The sequence below is a fragment of the Myxocyprinus asiaticus genome, chromosome 2 (genome assembly GCF_019703515.2).
Source record: "Myxocyprinus asiaticus isolate MX2 ecotype Aquarium Trade chromosome 2, UBuf_Myxa_2, whole genome shotgun sequence".
Taxonomy (NCBI): domain Eukaryota; kingdom Metazoa; phylum Chordata; class Actinopteri; order Cypriniformes; family Catostomidae; genus Myxocyprinus; species Myxocyprinus asiaticus.
This window is the reverse complement of record NC_059345.1, coordinates 17,725,540-17,742,456: the sequence shown is the minus strand read 5'-3', so window position 1 is coordinate 17,742,456 and position 16,917 is coordinate 17,725,540. Positions and strand designations below refer to the sequence as shown.

The window sequence follows — 16,917 nt, the reverse complement described above, 5'->3', positions numbered from 1 at the left end:
AGAATTTTTCAGCTCTGTAGGTCCACATAATGCAAGTGAATAGTGGCCAGAACCTTGAAGCCCCCCCCCCCCCCCCAAAAAAAAGCACACACAAAAAGGCAGCATAAAAGTGATCCATTTGACTCCAGTGGTTAAATCCATATCTTCTGAAGCGATATGATAGGTGTGGGTGAGAAACAGATAAATTTTTAAGACCTTTTTACTATAAATTCTCCCCCCTGCCCAGTAGGTGGCGATATGCACAAAAAATGTGAATCGCCAAAAAGAAAAGTAGAATAATGTGAAAATGAAAGAGTGGAGATTTATAGTATAAAAAGGACTTAAATATTGATCTGTTTCTCACCCACACCTATCATGTCACTTCAGAATATATGGATTTACCCACTGGAGTCTTAGGGAATACTTTTAAGCTGCCTTTATGTGCTTTTGGATCTTCAAAGTTCTGGACACCATTCACTTGCATTTTATGGACCTACAGAGCTGAGATATTCTTCTAAAAATCTTCATTTGTGTTCGCAGAAGAAAGAAATTCATAAACATCTGGGATGGCATGAGGGTGAGTAAATTATGTGAGAATTTACATTTTTGGGTTGAACTATCCCTTTAAAGCCCTAGAAACAAAATATAAAAATGGCTTTGAACTCAGAAATCAAAATCATAGTAGAGGTGTATTCAAGTAATTGATTTGTGTGAAATTGTATTTTTTATGTATTTTTTAATAATTTAAAAGTGTGGAATTTCTGCACCACTAGCGTGACCCAACCGCATTTTTTCCATCAGCTGTTTCGAATACTCCCCCCCATCCCCCATTGGTCAAGTAAACAGGTAGTCCCAGATGCTGCTGGGTCAAGCGGGACGGGCCATTTAAAACAAACAGAGCAAATATAACGCCAATGATATGTGTTTACAGGGTTCCAAAAAATCAACCTATGAATGGCTTACTTATAGTTGTCTCTGCATATTAAGCTGGGATAGGAGCAGTATTTTAACATCGAAAAAGTTACACACTTCAGCTTTATCAGGTTCTGAAAATAAATAAATAAATAAATAAATAGTGTCACATCCTTGACCCATTAACAAATGATAACAATCTTCCACACTCACCCGCTGGTCAGCTCATCAGCCCGGGCGTTCTTTGCCAGCACATCTCCTTCACTCATGTAGCCGCTCATTTCCAGACCCATTCCTGCAAGCTCCAGATCCTCCACTCTATCTCCCAGCTCCAGGCCACAGAGGGCACCGCCACGTGCTGCCAGCTGCTTCCTAAGAGGAGCCTGGTACAGATACCGGCCCTGGTTGGATGTCACCCCACCGCTCCGGGACTGGTACCCGTTACCCACCGAGGGCGCATCTCCCGCTTGTAGACGGGGACTAGACTGGCCTATGCGACTCGCCCAGGACAATGATGCAGACCGAGATGCAATGCTGAGGATGCTACGACTGCTCATTTCAGTAGTCACACTGCTGTCAAAAGTTGTCTCCAGTGTGCTGAGAGAGAAGAACATTTAATTTTCACTTAAAGTTTAGTGCATCAACACTGTTAAACAAACAGCTTCAAACAATGACCACATGTCAAGACTGATGCTGATATTGATGGAATTTTTTTACAGGAATGATAGTAACATGGTTCTTTTTTTCTTTCTTTTTCTTTTTTGATCATAGGTGTGGTAATACCAAGTTACTGCAGTTTTGTTTTAGTATGGTATTTCAGTGCCGTATTTTTATTTTTTATTTTTTTTTATTTATTTTTTTTAGATTTAATTACATATTCAGCATTTACCTTTGATATAGGGCCGGGACTCTTAATATAGTACTTCAAAATTATGGCATAGTCAAGTAATTCTTTGTTTTGCTTGTCCTGACACCTAATGGAACAAAAATGCCTTGTTGGAAATTGACTCTTTTGCCCTAAAATGGAGTTTTAAAGCACTTCACAGTTACTGCATTATGCCATCATAGCAACACAGTCTTAGTCAAATAGATGAATACTCAGAAAGAGGAACAATACAGGTCTCAAGAGCAAAAAGTGCTGCATCATAGTGTCATTTTCGGACACCATGAGCCGTATATGGGGCTGGACAGACAATTCATTTTGAAAAACAGAATCTCTTTCAGTCAGACGAGTCAAGCTGAGCAAGGAATGGCTACTTGTCACTGTCTCAAAAGAGAAAAGAACTGCTATAAAAAAAGTGTCCTTTTATGGAAATATGTGTCTTTGCCAGTTCTTTGGGGTGGAGGGTTAAGAGAAGATACGTTTTCTGTATTTTTCAAGCTATAAATAGAGTTGTACCTTGCTCCATAAAAAATAAAAAATAAAAATAAAAAACCTTTATAGAAGTGCTTGATAAGATACGGACACTCTATACTCTTAAAGGAAGAGTTCACTCAAAACTGATAATCCTCTCATAATTTACTAACCCTTATGCTGTCTTAGACTTGTATGACTTTTTCTCTTCTGCGGAACAAAAATGAAGATATTTTGATGGAGATATAATGTGAATATATCCATACAATCAAGTCAATGGGGACCAACACTTTCAAGCTCCAAAAAGGACATAAAGTATTTTAATCTCAATGACACTTTCTTGCACTTGATGCATTTGCAGAGCGCATGTACAGAGGTGATTGCGCCTAGGAAACTGTACATGTCAAAATTTATAGTGAAAAAAGGAGTTACATTTTGGCCTGTTTCTTAACTAAAACCGATCGTATCGCTTCAGATGACATGGATTAAACCACACGAGTTGTAATGGATTACCTATATGCTGCCTTTATGTCCTTTTTAAAGCTTGGAAGTGTTGGACCCCATTGACTTGCATTGTATGGATATATTCACATCATATCTCCATCAAAATATCTTCGTCTGTGTTCTGCAGAAGAAAGAAAGTCATATGAGTTTGAGAAGGCATAAGGGTGAGTAAATGATAAGAGTAATGATAATCAGTTTTGGGTGAACAATTCCTTTAAAAATAAAGGGCTTTCAAAGGTTCTTTGAAGCACCTTCAGGTCTTCAGGTTCAGGTTACTATGCATGGTTTTTGAGTTAGCTATATGCCTATTTGAAGATTGGAGAAGTTCTTAATGTTACAGGTTATAGGTTTGTGGAAGTTCTGAAATCAGTCTGCATCCCAAAAGGTCTCATTAAATAAACCAGTGAAAATTCCACATTTAGCTACTAATAATATTAGTATCTATATCCTCAAATGTATCTCATAAATTATGTCTTGTTCAAACAGACACTAATGTACTGATTTTGGTTTAACCAATTTCCCCTTCAAAACCCCATTTGACATTTAATGTAACATGACATATACACACACACATATATATATATATATATATATATATATATATATATATATATATATATATATATATATATATATATATATATATATATATATATATATATATAAATGTCTATTACACCTATGGAGCAGTTAAAGGTAGTTTACTGTCTAAAATAAGACAAGATTTACAGCTATTACCTGTGCGTGATTTGAGTCCCCCGCAAACTAGACATGGTCTCTTCCAGATTCTGCCGTAGGTCGGCAATGTTTTTGACAGTCCTTAGCCGTCTGGTCTCAGGATCTTCACCTGAATATCATTATTTACATTTTTTTATTTTTTTATTTAAACCTTAAAATTGCTACATTCTTAGTTAAAACATATTTTGATTATTATTATTATTTAATATTAAAAAAAGTTACCCGACAGGTCCTCAGTAGAAGTCTGGCTGATCTTACTAAAGCTAATAGAGTCACTACCACGACATCCAGAGCTTGGGATTGTGCTAACGTTTCCATCTGCCTCACTCTGAGACCTAAAAACAGAGGCATTCAAAATAACTGTAAAAACATACCTGTCAGTCAAATAGATGTAGATGAACTTACACATTACACACATATTCCCTGTGACAGTTCGGTCAGATGTGGTCACGGCCTGACTAAAATAATCTTTTTTGGAAAAACACAATGCAAAGAGGTCATGACCAGTCAAACACCTCACAGCTGAGCCTAATGGGGAGTCATCATAAACATGCGAGCACGCCTGTACATTTACTTGTGTGGACTTTTTTTTAATGCAAACGTCGCATAATCTACAGCACATTAAGTACAGAGATTTAAGACTGTAAAATAAGGACACTTCTGAAATTGTGCTTCCGTTTTTCTGTGAGCAAAAATCATTGCCACGATGCTAGGCTGTTGTTATTGGTTGCCTTGCTATGCATTTTTATCATGTTATGTGGTTGCTAGGAAGTTTACTGTTGGTAGCTAGGGTGTTCTGGGTTGTTGTTTACCAGTGTCGGGTGTAATCTGACTACAAAGTAATTAGTTTCTGTATTCAAATTTCTTCATAGTCAAAAAGTAGTGTAACGCATTTTAAATTCTTGTAATCAAGATTATGGTTCTGACTTCCATTTAAGTTTATCACTATTATGTACATTACAAATTTCTCAAATAATATTATTTATGTAGAATTCATGTTAAACATAAATTATGTTCATATGCACAGCTGAAGTGTCACAAACAAATCATTGCAAGGGAGAAACGTTTGCATGACTTGTGTGCGACATTGAACAAGAAGGAAATATAGACATTATTTTTATTTTGCTGATCGGAAAAACAAAGTTTGCTGTGAAAAGTGTTTTAGAAAGTAACTTAAAAGTAATTAGTAATGTGATTACTTTTCCCATTAATTAATCAGTAAAGTAATTGTATTACAATTTTAGCCATTTGTAGTGGATTACTCTTTTGAGAAAGTTACCCAACACTGTTCTTTACTAGCCCAAGTCAAAAGAGTCTATCCCCAAGTCTCTATGATATTCTGTTTCCTAGATATGAATCAGGCCCCCCTTCAATGTAAGTCTATGGAATTCCCTGTCCACCAGGTGAAAATCATAAGTCTGATCATTTAAAAAAGTAATAGCCCCTCTTTAATAACCTGGACAATTTGAGGTATCATTCATGTCCCAAGTTTTGAAAATACCCTAACCCTAAGTATGAGCAATAGTAATAATGACACTTGCCTTAGAAAGCACCACTAAACATTTATCTCAAATGATTCAAAAGTTTACAATCAAAACCTGGCCTAAGTCTCTGTAAACCTCAGTAAGTCTTACCTGTACATGAAAGGTGCTACGGTGGCTGTATTAGGATGGCTGTATTGCTGCTGGGGTTGAGGGAGCTGCACACTGACTGTGTTGCTGGCTGTCGATTGTGTACTGCTTCCATTGGCCACTGGGGCTGCACTGTGTATCTGATGTGCTTTGCCCTCAGTGGAAGCAAGGCTAGAAGAGGATGAGGAATGTCGGCTGTCCCTGTGAAGTCCCAGACCCCCTCCCAGACGCATACTGTGTGGCCTCTCATTGTCTTTACCACCAAGGGGCAACGCTGAGCTTTTTACTGCTCCATTTCCCGTGCTTTTACTTCCTGGTTTTGGGATACCGCTTTGCACAGGGGCAGAGCCATCTTTCTTAGTACCACCCACTTTTCCGCCTTTGGGTAGAAAGCTTGCGATTTTAGAGGTTTTCCTGGGCTCTGCCTCGGAAGAAGTAATGCCACTTGAGGCAACAACTTCCTCCTTAACTTCCTCTTTGGGCTCTACTTTTTCAGAGACAGGGACATGCTTCAACCCCTCTTTCCCATTTCTGTCTTTCACTTTAGCTCGTTCTTTCTCTTTTTCCTTTTCTTTCTCTACTGCCTTAGTTGAGCCTTTCTTTGCTGTGAGTGCTCGGCTAAAGGTCCGCTGCGCAATACCCTTCAATGCAATCTTCGGGCTGCTGGCCGTCATCGTAACAGCACTTGAGGCGTTCACAGGTCTGACGTTCCCATCTATTTCCTCCAGAGGTTCTGTATTGGAACCAGCTTTCACTCTTTCCAAACTGCCATCTTTCCCTCCTGTCGTTGGTGTAACAGCGCCCTCTGTTTGCGTTGATGACTTGGAGCCTCCTTTGCTGTTGAAAATTTTGAGTTTCTCCAACATGGACCTCGGAGGCAGAGCTTTAGGGGGCGGTTCCGTGGGCACAGTCTGCTTGGCTTGAACATCTTGTTTGATGGAAAGCACCGTGGAGGTAGCGGTGTGCTTGGTGCTCTGAGATTTGCTTCTCCAAGGTTTGCTATTCGAGTTGGGCTGGGGGATGGCTGACGATGAAGATGATAATGCCACAGTGCTGGTGCTAACAGAGATGCAGGTGGTCACTGGGGGTGAGAGAGTGTGCTCAGTCACACCTTGAGTATGTGAAGTGACACTCTCTGATGATTCTAGAGAGGAAATTACAAATAGGTTGTGTTGAAACACAGCAGAAGTGAAATAATAGGAGATAAAAGATGGGGAGAAATGGAAACTGAAGAAGATCCTGAAAAAGGATATAATGCAAAAATTAGAACAAATTTAATCAATTGCTCAGAAAAACAAGTAGAGTAGGGGCAAGGTAAGCATGGATTTAAACCAGGGATGTGTATTCACACTGTTCTCCCAGTCCATAAAAGGCTAGTTACTACTGAGCCAGTGTTAATGTAATCGTGAGCTGTGCACAGCCCAACTGAGATTATCTCTAAACTGTTTACACTAACACAGTGGGTACGATTTTAGTGCCCATTCAACACAATCCAGGCAAAACTTAGCTATTTTAGGCCTACATAAATAGCTTTCAAACTTAAAAAGAACTGACAAATCAACTGTGGAAGATTTAAACACAAAGCACGCAAAAAACATACTTAATTCATATTAATCACTGAAAGTCGAGGTTTACCCAGTGGGAATATGAAATGGCTAGTGACAAAACTAAGAAAAAGAAACAGCCGTGCAATTTGACACCACATTTTTGGCCAATGAAGGATAAAAAATACAAGCTTTCAGAAGGAAATTTGCTTATAGCTCACTCAAAAGAAATACTCATAGGTTTCTAAAAAGAAAAACATAGATAATGTCACAGTGCCACTAACTCATATAAAATGAATTCTACAAGTCTGCTTTATCTCAAAATCATTCACCTGGCTGGTCCATTTGTTAAAGTGCACAAGTTTCACGGTCAGTCCGACCTGTAGCGTCTCAGCAGCCAAGTTCACTCTCAGAAGTTAGACTCCAAATAAAACTCTGACAGCAAACAGTGTTGAGTTCTCGCACAAAAACACACCGTCCCTCTCTCTCCAGCCCTCATTAAAACGTCTCTCTCTGTCTCTCTGCCTACTCTCACACTCCCTCTGGGTCTCTCTCTCCCTCTCCTTTTCTGTGCCTCTATAGATCTTGTTCTCTCTCTTTTGCCAGTGTGCCGGTGGACCAGACCAAAAAAGATCTAAAGTGCCCGAGTAAGAAAAAAAAAAAAAAACCCTGTAAATTCAACTCCAAAAAATAGCTGAGTATATACCAACATTGCTCAATACGAGACCTTGCAGTAAAGCTGTATGAAACTATAAATGTATAATTACACTGAATAAATAACCAGAGTTTCTAATATTCATAATTTTCCATTTTAAAAACATTGCAAAATAGGGAAATTGTCTATATTGAGCTCTGGAATGGTATATGAGCAAGCACTGTTGTTAATACTGTCAGCCATTCTGTGAGAAAACTTTCCATATCACAGCTGGAAATTGTTTTTAACCAAATTAAAAATAAAATCTTCCAGTGTTTCTCAGATCTAACTTTTTTTTTTTTTTATTCATGATCTGATGTGGGGAAAAACAGTGTTCTCATCTCATTCAGTTTGGCATTTAACGAGCAAAGCAGAAAGAAAGCAGCAATTAGGAAGTGATTAAGGTCCAATTAGCCATGCCAGCCAGAGAGAAGTGGGTCAGACCGCTAATGACTTCCAATAGGTAGAGAGAGGAAAGAGGCAAAGGGGAGGGCAGGTTGAAAAGAAAAATGACCTGACTTAGTAATAGAGATTAAAGTTGAGAGAGAGATGATAAAACTGGATTTTTACATTTTCTTAAGTAATTATGAGTGGTGCTTGAAAATGCAACCACGCTGCTAGGGTGCTGGATGTTGTTTCCAGGGAATTGCTGTGAGGTTTTTATGTTTTTTTTTTGTTGTTTTTTTTTTAACATATTGCTAGGTGTTTGTTAGGGTGTTCTAGATGGTTTCTAACTGTCAAAATAATATAAATGCTGAAACAATACTAAGCTTGGGGTTTTAGAAAAAAATCCCTAACCCAAAGTATGAGCAATAGTAATATAGATGCTTGCCTTAGTAAACTGAATGTTGATATTCAGAGAATAGGGAGTAAGGTGGGGTTCTGTCAGTGAAGTTCTCTCTAAACTTCTGCAGTTATCTTCCAAAAACAAACAAAACTACGATAAATAGCAGAGTCCTGTCACCATGCATCATTCACACAACAAAAATGTTTCATTGTGATCAGGAAACTATAGAGAAAATTCTGCCCTCAGGGTTCTTTAAGTCCATATTTAAGTAGTTAAATCTACCCAGCACAATAACAGCTATCATTAGCCTCAAATGACCACCTCATGAGAAACCACTAATATAGGGTTCATGCCATGTTTCATTTAGCACCTTGTCACTTTTTTTCCCTCTTTGTATACTTTCAACCCACTAAAAATGTAGTTTATTTGATGCCTTAAAGTAAAATCAAAGTGGTGCCAAAGATACAACTACAACTTTTTACAACAATTATAAGTTCATTGCAGTTCATCCGCCCGCTTTGATTTTACTTATTGATGTAAAAACAAAGTAAACAATTAAGTGAAAAAATCACAAAAAATATTGAGAAAAGCTATGCCCTCTGTTCTGTGCTTACAGTATATGCCCTGACGGTCACTTTCTCACTCAGCTCGCCATTAAGTGGGTCACATACACATAATAACAGTTAACTGCATTATGGCAAAAACAGTCGGCTGACACTAATTCACTAACTTTCACCGTCACAAGATGAAACATCTGAACTCTTCAACTGCACGCATGCCACACATTACAGCTGGAAGATACAGTGGCCATGCTTTAAAATGTATGAATGGCATTGCACCAGATAAAAAAATATCAAACCAAGAAGAATTTATTCTAAAGAAAGAAAGCACAAGCACAGTGTTCAAGCGAGCCATTTCGCAATAAAAATATTGTCAGGTTTGAAATGACAAAACAATAGCTATAGTACTAACAATTAAGACAAAAAGGAGTGTGACACTTTGTGGTTATCAAATGTTAGTAGACCATGTCCACAGATAATGTGATAAACTGTGATTACTCTGCAAGGACACCTGTGTGAATTTAAGGGGAACTGAATTTATATTTCCACTAAACATCATCTTAAAACCAGTTGCTCATGATAATTCTCAGAAAAGGTCTAGCAACATTTGTTTGCAGATGCCACTTGCTGTTATGTTTCATAATCTAATGTGATAACATTCAAAAATATCAAATCATTTTGGGGGCTGCTCAAAATACTCTAATATAGTGAGCCATTGTAAACATACAATACATAGAGTATATAATATACAGTTTATTAAGCATAGGTCTACACAGTAGGTGTATTATCTGTGTAAAATGTATGACTTCAATAAACTGTTCTAAGCTATGTTTAACATGCACTAAACTAAACGAAAGGTTTTTCATTAGCAGAATGTGCTCAATCAAATGTTTATCTCATTAAATACAGAGGAATATGTGCACAAACATATAGACCATTTCAAGGATTTCAAAGAAGTAAAATCTGACAACACTGTGTGGCAGGGTGAGCAAGAGACGTCAGGCCTCAGAGAGGCATTTATTTAAAATGTCCAAAACAAAGGGGAATCTGGGGCCTTCGTGGTGGAAAGGGCTATTTGAAGAAAGAGTAGTGAAGACAGGGGAAGGTCCAGATGATCCTGGCGGCTGCGACGCACTCCCCTCCTTGGTCCGAGGCGCCTGGGGTGGCGGCTTCACCCCAGTGGCCCGGCTTCCCTGGGCCTCGGCACTCAAGGGGAATAGCAGGCCGGCATTCTGGTCCATCGGCTGTGACGCATGCTCCAATCGCCAACGCCGCATCTGACTCGTGCCTGGGTTCCGGGGTGCGGGTCCAGCGACGCATCTACAGTAACTCGCACCGGATCATCCATGCTCTGTTCCTGGTCCTGCGAAGATACCAGCAAGTAGAAACCAGTTTCCTGAGGAGAGGCCTGCTCTGTGTTTAGAGGCAACGGTGATGAGGCTCTTCACTGGGTTCAGGTGAGCCCCGTCACGTCGGGTGACGATGATCCAAGGGAGGGGCGCGTTGTTCCGTCACAACTGGTATAATAAATTCTGCGTCTTTAACTCAGATTATGCTAAAAAATGCATTTTTACCATCTTGTGTAGCTAATGCGCACGCACGTTCTCACACTGATTGACGGGCAATTTCTGTATCTAAAAGGTGATAGGCTATTTTACCTGTAAGGCAGGACTTCCTTTCTACATCAGTTGACCTTTGGCTGTTTTGACAAGCAGGAAATGTTCATGGAACAATGATGTCACTTGACTTCACCAACGAACAGTCCTTGAAATGGTCTATTGCAGCACCTCTTTAGAGAATGTGGTAGATAATCTATGTACTGAGCCATTTAAAGGAATAACAAACCAAAAAATTAAAATTCTGTCTTTACTCGACCTAATGCCATTTCAAACACATACAACTTTCCCTTGTAGCACTTATATCTCATTTGCGCATTGCAAATTCAATCTTAGAGCATCAAAAAGCGTCATATCAAGTTTGACGTCAATGACAACAAACGGTATTGGTTTCGTAACTGAATGCATTGCACCAGGTTTGAATATTCTAAACAGCTTTGAAAATTATGGCAGAGGGTATTTTCAGTGAATAACAACTGACAACGGTCTGTTCAGTGAATAACAACTAATATTGTATGACTTCAGAAGACTTGGAATATACATGACATGCACAGAAATCATATGGACAACATCCCCATTCACTTTCACTGTATGGCAAAAAGCAGCACAAACACTTGTCAACATTTCTCCTTTTGTGTTCCACGAAAGGAAGAAAGTAATATGTGTTTGAAACAACATAAGAGTAAATGATGACAAATGTTTATTTTTGGGTGAAGTATTCCTATAAACTCTTGAAGTTCCTCCATATGAATACAGAAAAATAGGACAGATTGCTGTCATGCAGGAATTTGAAAGCATGACGCTGTGAAAATCGGAAAGACAGCCCTTTCTCTGTCTCTCTCCCTTTTTTTCTCTCTCTTTCATCTTAGCCACATTCTCAGGGCGAAAAACTCACTAATTGGAGCTAAATTAATGCAGAAGCTGTCCATGCTTCGTTCACTCCACTCTCAAATCCAGTACCAAACACACACACACACACACACACACACACATACAAACACAAACATACATTCGCAACATCTTTCAAACAGCTACAGCTAGTGTGACTATCTAACCTCAGGACCATTATTAGCAGTTATTTCCAGCACTGACTGCAACATTAACTACTCCAAACTAAGCACAGCTCTGTAAGAGAACATTCAGAGCAGAAAGGTCACAGAAATGGGGTTGGCATGTGTCAGCACGGTGCCACAAAATTAAAGGTGCAGACATCCAGTAAAAGACCTACTTCCACATGAACAAATTAACTTAGGTTATAATGTACATAAAGATTATCCCCATAACATACAGTAAGCTTTAAGTGGAGGGGACTGCTCCATTTAGTCCAAGAAGACACTGTTTAAAAATACTGTGTAATATAACTAATTTTAATACACAACAGATTACATTTGGATGACAAACACAACATACCTTATTCATGCATTTCACAAACTTTGCCCTACATGGCTGTATGACTGTAAAAATGACTTAAAAAATGACTACTTTAACAACTTTACAGCTCAAATAATGCATTAGTTTTTACAGAAGAATTAATGTAATTGCTTTTATAAAATTATAAGCTTCACGTTTTTAACCTTTAAACCCTCCAAAAATTGTTCCCAGTCACTTCTATTGTAAGTGCCTCACTGTATCTTTGATTTTTGCTTTTTTTTTTTTTTAAAGAAAAGGAGGTACGAGTCCCTTTGAAAACACCAATATTAAAAGTTAGACACAATGTTTTAAGAAACGGATCTCTGCTCTGATTTAATGTTTTGGTTTAGATGTAAAAGTGAAATCAGCGTATGAAATACTGATATTAAAGGTGAAGTGCGTCTTTCTGAGCCGCTAGCATCACTAAACGGATATACACATTTTCTCAAGAAACGTGCTTGCCTGTGCAAAACACACCATGATGGGTGTTTGCTAGGCCATTGATATACTGTTGATTGATTATCACTGTATGATGACATCAATTTCTGACTGTTTCTCACCAAAACCTATTGTATACCATCAGAAGACTTATAATATGATGCATGAGTCGCATGAACTACTTTAATGATACTTTTGAACCTTTTTTAAACTTTAAAGTGAGGCACTATCCACAATTGAAAAGACAAACCACAATATTCATTTCAACATCTCTTTTTGTGTACCGCATGAGAAAGAAAATCACATGGGTTCGGAATATCATGAAGGGGAAAAAATAATGACAGATAATTTATTTTTGTGTGAACAGTTTCTTGAGGCTGTGAAACTGGCTGTACCTTTGGCCTGAGCTGCTGCAGGTTTGGCTTTATCACTGAACACCTGACTCCGGCGGTTCCCTGCTGAACTGATGGACCCTCGAGGAGAATTCTCACTGCCCGCTGTGGACACCCTTGAGGTTGGGCCAGGTAATCTGTCAGGGTGAGAGAAAGAAGTTATTTTAGAGAGAAATTTATATTAATACAGCGACAGAATTAACTTGTAAGGTTACCTCTAGGTCTTTAACATAATCGGTTACACTTTATTTTACAGTTTCCTTGTTACACATATTACATGTATTGACTATAGCAATAACAGTAAATTATGCATAATTACAAGCAACTAACCCTAAACCAAACCCTAAACCTATAGTAAGTACATGTTGTTCATAGGTAATAATCAGTAATTACTTGTGTAATTACACTGTAACAAGGAAAATGTAAAATAAAGTGTAACAACATAATCTTCTCCAACCAACGTATGTAAAACTATGAAAGGATTTTTTTCAGGAAAAATCTATTAAGAGACTGAGAGAGACTTTTCTGTGTGTATCTTGCTCTAAATTAGCCTTATTCAGTGAATTCCCAGTTAATGAGTTAAGCTGGAAATCTACTTTCCTGAAAGCTCTTAATTGATTTGGTGTGCTTTTTCATTTAAGTGTAGTGACACTCCTATCAGCGTACCATGTTCAGGCTCCTTATACAGAGGACTATGTGGCCAAGAGAAGGTATATGTGAAAGTGGTACTGGTACTTATTGGGTCTCCTCACAACTGCCATCCCAAAAATCCATCCTTGCTGAACAAAAACAGCTTAAACCTGCCTAATCTGGTTTTCTGGTCTCTAAACCTGGTCAGGCTGGTCTGTTTTGCTGGTTTTAGAAATATTTAGGGCACATTTGCGGGACCAGCTTTCCGACCAGCTAAACCAGCTGAAAACTAGCTAAACCAGGCTGGGACACCAGCTAGACCAGCAAGACCTGCTTAAACCAGCTAAGACCAGCGAACCAGCTTATTCAGTAAGGATATCAATTCACTTAATGTGCAGAAATGGTGCAACATAGCCAGGCTGCAGTTTAACCACCCGCTACAGCTAAGTATATGGGGTGTCGTTTGTAAAATAAAACGTGTTACAAAAACTGGTTATATTTGGCCAGATTTTGTTATTGTGTAACAAATACTTAAAAATTAATATTAAATCTAAATCTAAATGGTAAATCTAAATATTCAATTTAAATCTAAATGTAAATCTTAAATGTAAATCTAAATGAAAACATTAAATCTAAATATAAAACTCAAATATAAATCTTAAATATAAATATAAATGTTATATATACATATTAAATATAAATATAAATGTTAAATACAAATCCTACATATAAATATAAACATAAATCTTAAATTAAAATGATTAATATAAATCTTAAATATAAATCCAAATGTTAAATCTAAATGTAAATCTAAAATATAAATCTTAAATATAAAAGTTAAATATAAATGTTAAATCTAAATCAAAATCTTGAGCTAAACATTTAGAGGACATGCAAATTAATAAAGCCCCTGGTCTGTCTTGACTGATGACGTTAAAGCAATGCGACATGGCAGCTGAGAGCAGCGGCAGATTCACGCATGCGTGTTATATTGATGCTTCCGCCACTCGCCTTTGGAGAACATTAAATATGTCTCTTAAAGTATCAAGTCACGCTGAGTTGATGAACACATTTGTGTGTGAAGGCGATATATGCCTAGGGCGGCAACGCTCCCACTGGTACAACAGGTAGGTGCTGCCCCGACCCCGCACAGAGCTTTTTTTTTTTTTTCGCACAGAGCTCTCGTTTGGTGTCCACTGGCACATAAAAAAAATGATTGTGTGTCTAATCAAAGTCTCTGGTCTAAGTCACTGTAATCACAAAATAAAATGCGGTCCCACTCCTCAAATACATCCATTGTAATTTTTCTTAGTCAAATAAAACTAGTACTAAACGACAAATATACTGAAAAAAAAAAAAACAAAAAAAAACTTTCTTACACACACGGGAGTATTTTTTGACATACCTGTATGTCGGCATGACATCACAGCATGTCGGACAGATTTCTAGCCAGAATGCACCTGCCGGTGATCACTGGCTGTATCTAGAAGGTAACCCCCCGGCAGCCTAAGTCTCGCTAGAGTCTCATTCACAGTTACTAAGTTTAGTCAAGACAGCCCAGGGGCTTTATTAATTTCCATGTCCTCTGAATGTTTAGCTCAAGATTTAGATTTTGATTTAACATTTATATTTAATTTTTATATTTAACATTTATATTTTTTATTTACATTTAGATGTATTATTTGGATTTATATTTAAGGTTTATATTTAAGATTTAGATTTAGGATTTATATTAATCATTTATGCTTAAGATTTATATAAAGGGTGTACACTGATGAACTAAACATTATGATCACCGCCTAATATGCTGTTGGACCTCTACATGCCGCCAAAACAGCATCGACCCACCGAGGCATGGACTCTACAAGACCCCTGAAGGTGTTCTGTGGTATCTGGCACCAAGACATTAGCAGCAGATCCTTCAAGTCCTGTAAGTTCCAAGGTGGAGCCACCGTGGATCGGACTTGTTGCTACAGGACATCGCACAGATGCTAAATCAGATTGAGATCTGGGGAATTTGGAGGCCAGGGCAACACCTTGAACTCTTCATCATATTCCTAAAACCATTCCTGAACAATGTTTTCAGTGTGGCAGGGTGCATTATCCTGGTGAAAGAGGCCATTGCCATCAGGGAATACTGTTGCCATGAAGGGGTGTATGTGGTCTGCAACAATCTTTAGGTAGGTGGCACGTGTCAAATTGACGTCCACATGAATGGCGGAACCCGGGGTTTTCCAGCAGAACATTGCCCAGAGCATCACACTCCCTCCACTGGCTTGTCATCCTCCCACAGTACATCCTGGTGCCATCACTTCCCCAGGTAAACAACGCACACGTACATGGCCGTCCACGTGATGTAAAAGAAAATGGGACTCATCAAACCAGGCGACCTTATTCCACTTCTACAAGGTCCAGTTTTGACACTCACGTACCCATTGTAGGCACATTCGATTGTGGACAGGGGTCATCATGGGCACTCTGACCGGTCTGCAGCTACACAGCCCCATACGTAGCAGGGTGCGATGCACTGTGTGTTGTGACACATTCCTCTTGCAACCATCATAAACATTTTTCTGTGACTTGTGCCATAGTAGACCTTCTCTCAGTTCGGACCAGACGGGATAGCCTTTGCTGCCTTCATGTATTGATGAGCCTTGGGCGCCCAACACCCTGTCGCTGGTTAATGGTTTTTACCTCCTCGGACCACTGTCGGTAGGTACTCACCACTGCTGACAGGGAGCACCCCACAAGCCTTGCCATTTCAGAGATGGTCCGACCCAGTCATCTGGCCATAACAATTTGGCCCTTGTCAAAGTCACACGGATCTTTACTCCTGCCCATTTCTCCTGCATTCAACATATTGACTACAAGAACTGATTGTTCGCTTACCATCTAGTCTACACAGACCTTGACATGTGACCTTGTTAGAAGATGATCAATGTTATTCACTTCACCTGTGAGTGGTCATAATGTTTTGGCTCATCAGTGCATATTTAACATTTAGATTTAACATTTATATATAACAATTCTATTTAGATTTTGGTTTAAAATTTATATTTGAGTTTTACATTTAGATTTAACATTTACATTTAGTTTAAACATTTACATTTAACATTTAGACTTAAGTTGAAGATTTAGATGTACCATTTGGATTTAGCATGGATATTTATTTATTTATTTATTTATTTTTAAATAAATATCCCTTTTTCTCCCAATTTGGCATGCTCAATTCCCACTACTTAGTAGGTCCTCGTGGTGGTGTCACCTCAATCCGGGTGGCGGAGGACAAGTCTCAGTTGCCTCTGCTTCTGAGACCGTCAGTCCGCGCATCTCATCACGTGGCTGGTCATGCATGACACCGCGGAGACTCCGCATGTGGAGGCTCATGCTACTCTCCACGATCCACGCACAATTTACCATGCTCCCCATTGAGAGCAAGAACAACTAATCGCGACCATGAGGAGGTTACCCCATGTGACTCTACCCTCCCTAGCAGCTGGGCCAATTTGGTTGCTTTGGAGACCTGGCTGGAGTCACTCAGCACACCCTGGATTTGAACTCATGACTCCAGGGGTGGTAGTCAGTGTCAATACTCGCTGAGCTACCCAGGCCCCTTTGATATTTATTTTTAAGTATTTGTTACACAATAAATGGATAAAAAAAAATATTTGAAAACTCATATATATATATATATATATATATATAAAAAAAACGCTTATTTACGTAAA

The 16,917-nt window shown here is 38.6% G+C and overlaps 1 protein-coding gene across 1 annotated transcript in view; it reads right to left on the bottom strand.

Moving 5' to 3' along the window:
• Positions 1 to 16,917, bottom strand: part of LOC127413258 (neuron navigator 2-like) — a 117,314-nt gene that overhangs the window by 69,096 nt on the left and 31,301 nt on the right. Inside the window, exons 7-11 of the mRNA XM_051650238.1 lie at positions 12,563 to 12,696; positions 5,122 to 6,262; positions 3,710 to 3,822; positions 3,488 to 3,596; positions 1,105 to 1,488 (exon numbers count right to left, since the gene is read on the bottom strand). Coding sequence (XP_051506198.1) covers positions 1,105 to 1,488; positions 3,488 to 3,596; positions 3,710 to 3,822; positions 5,122 to 6,262; positions 12,563 to 12,696 — 1,881 coding nt within the window. The remainder of the gene's footprint in view (positions 1 to 1,104; positions 1,489 to 3,487; positions 3,597 to 3,709; positions 3,823 to 5,121; positions 6,263 to 12,562; positions 12,697 to 16,917) is intronic.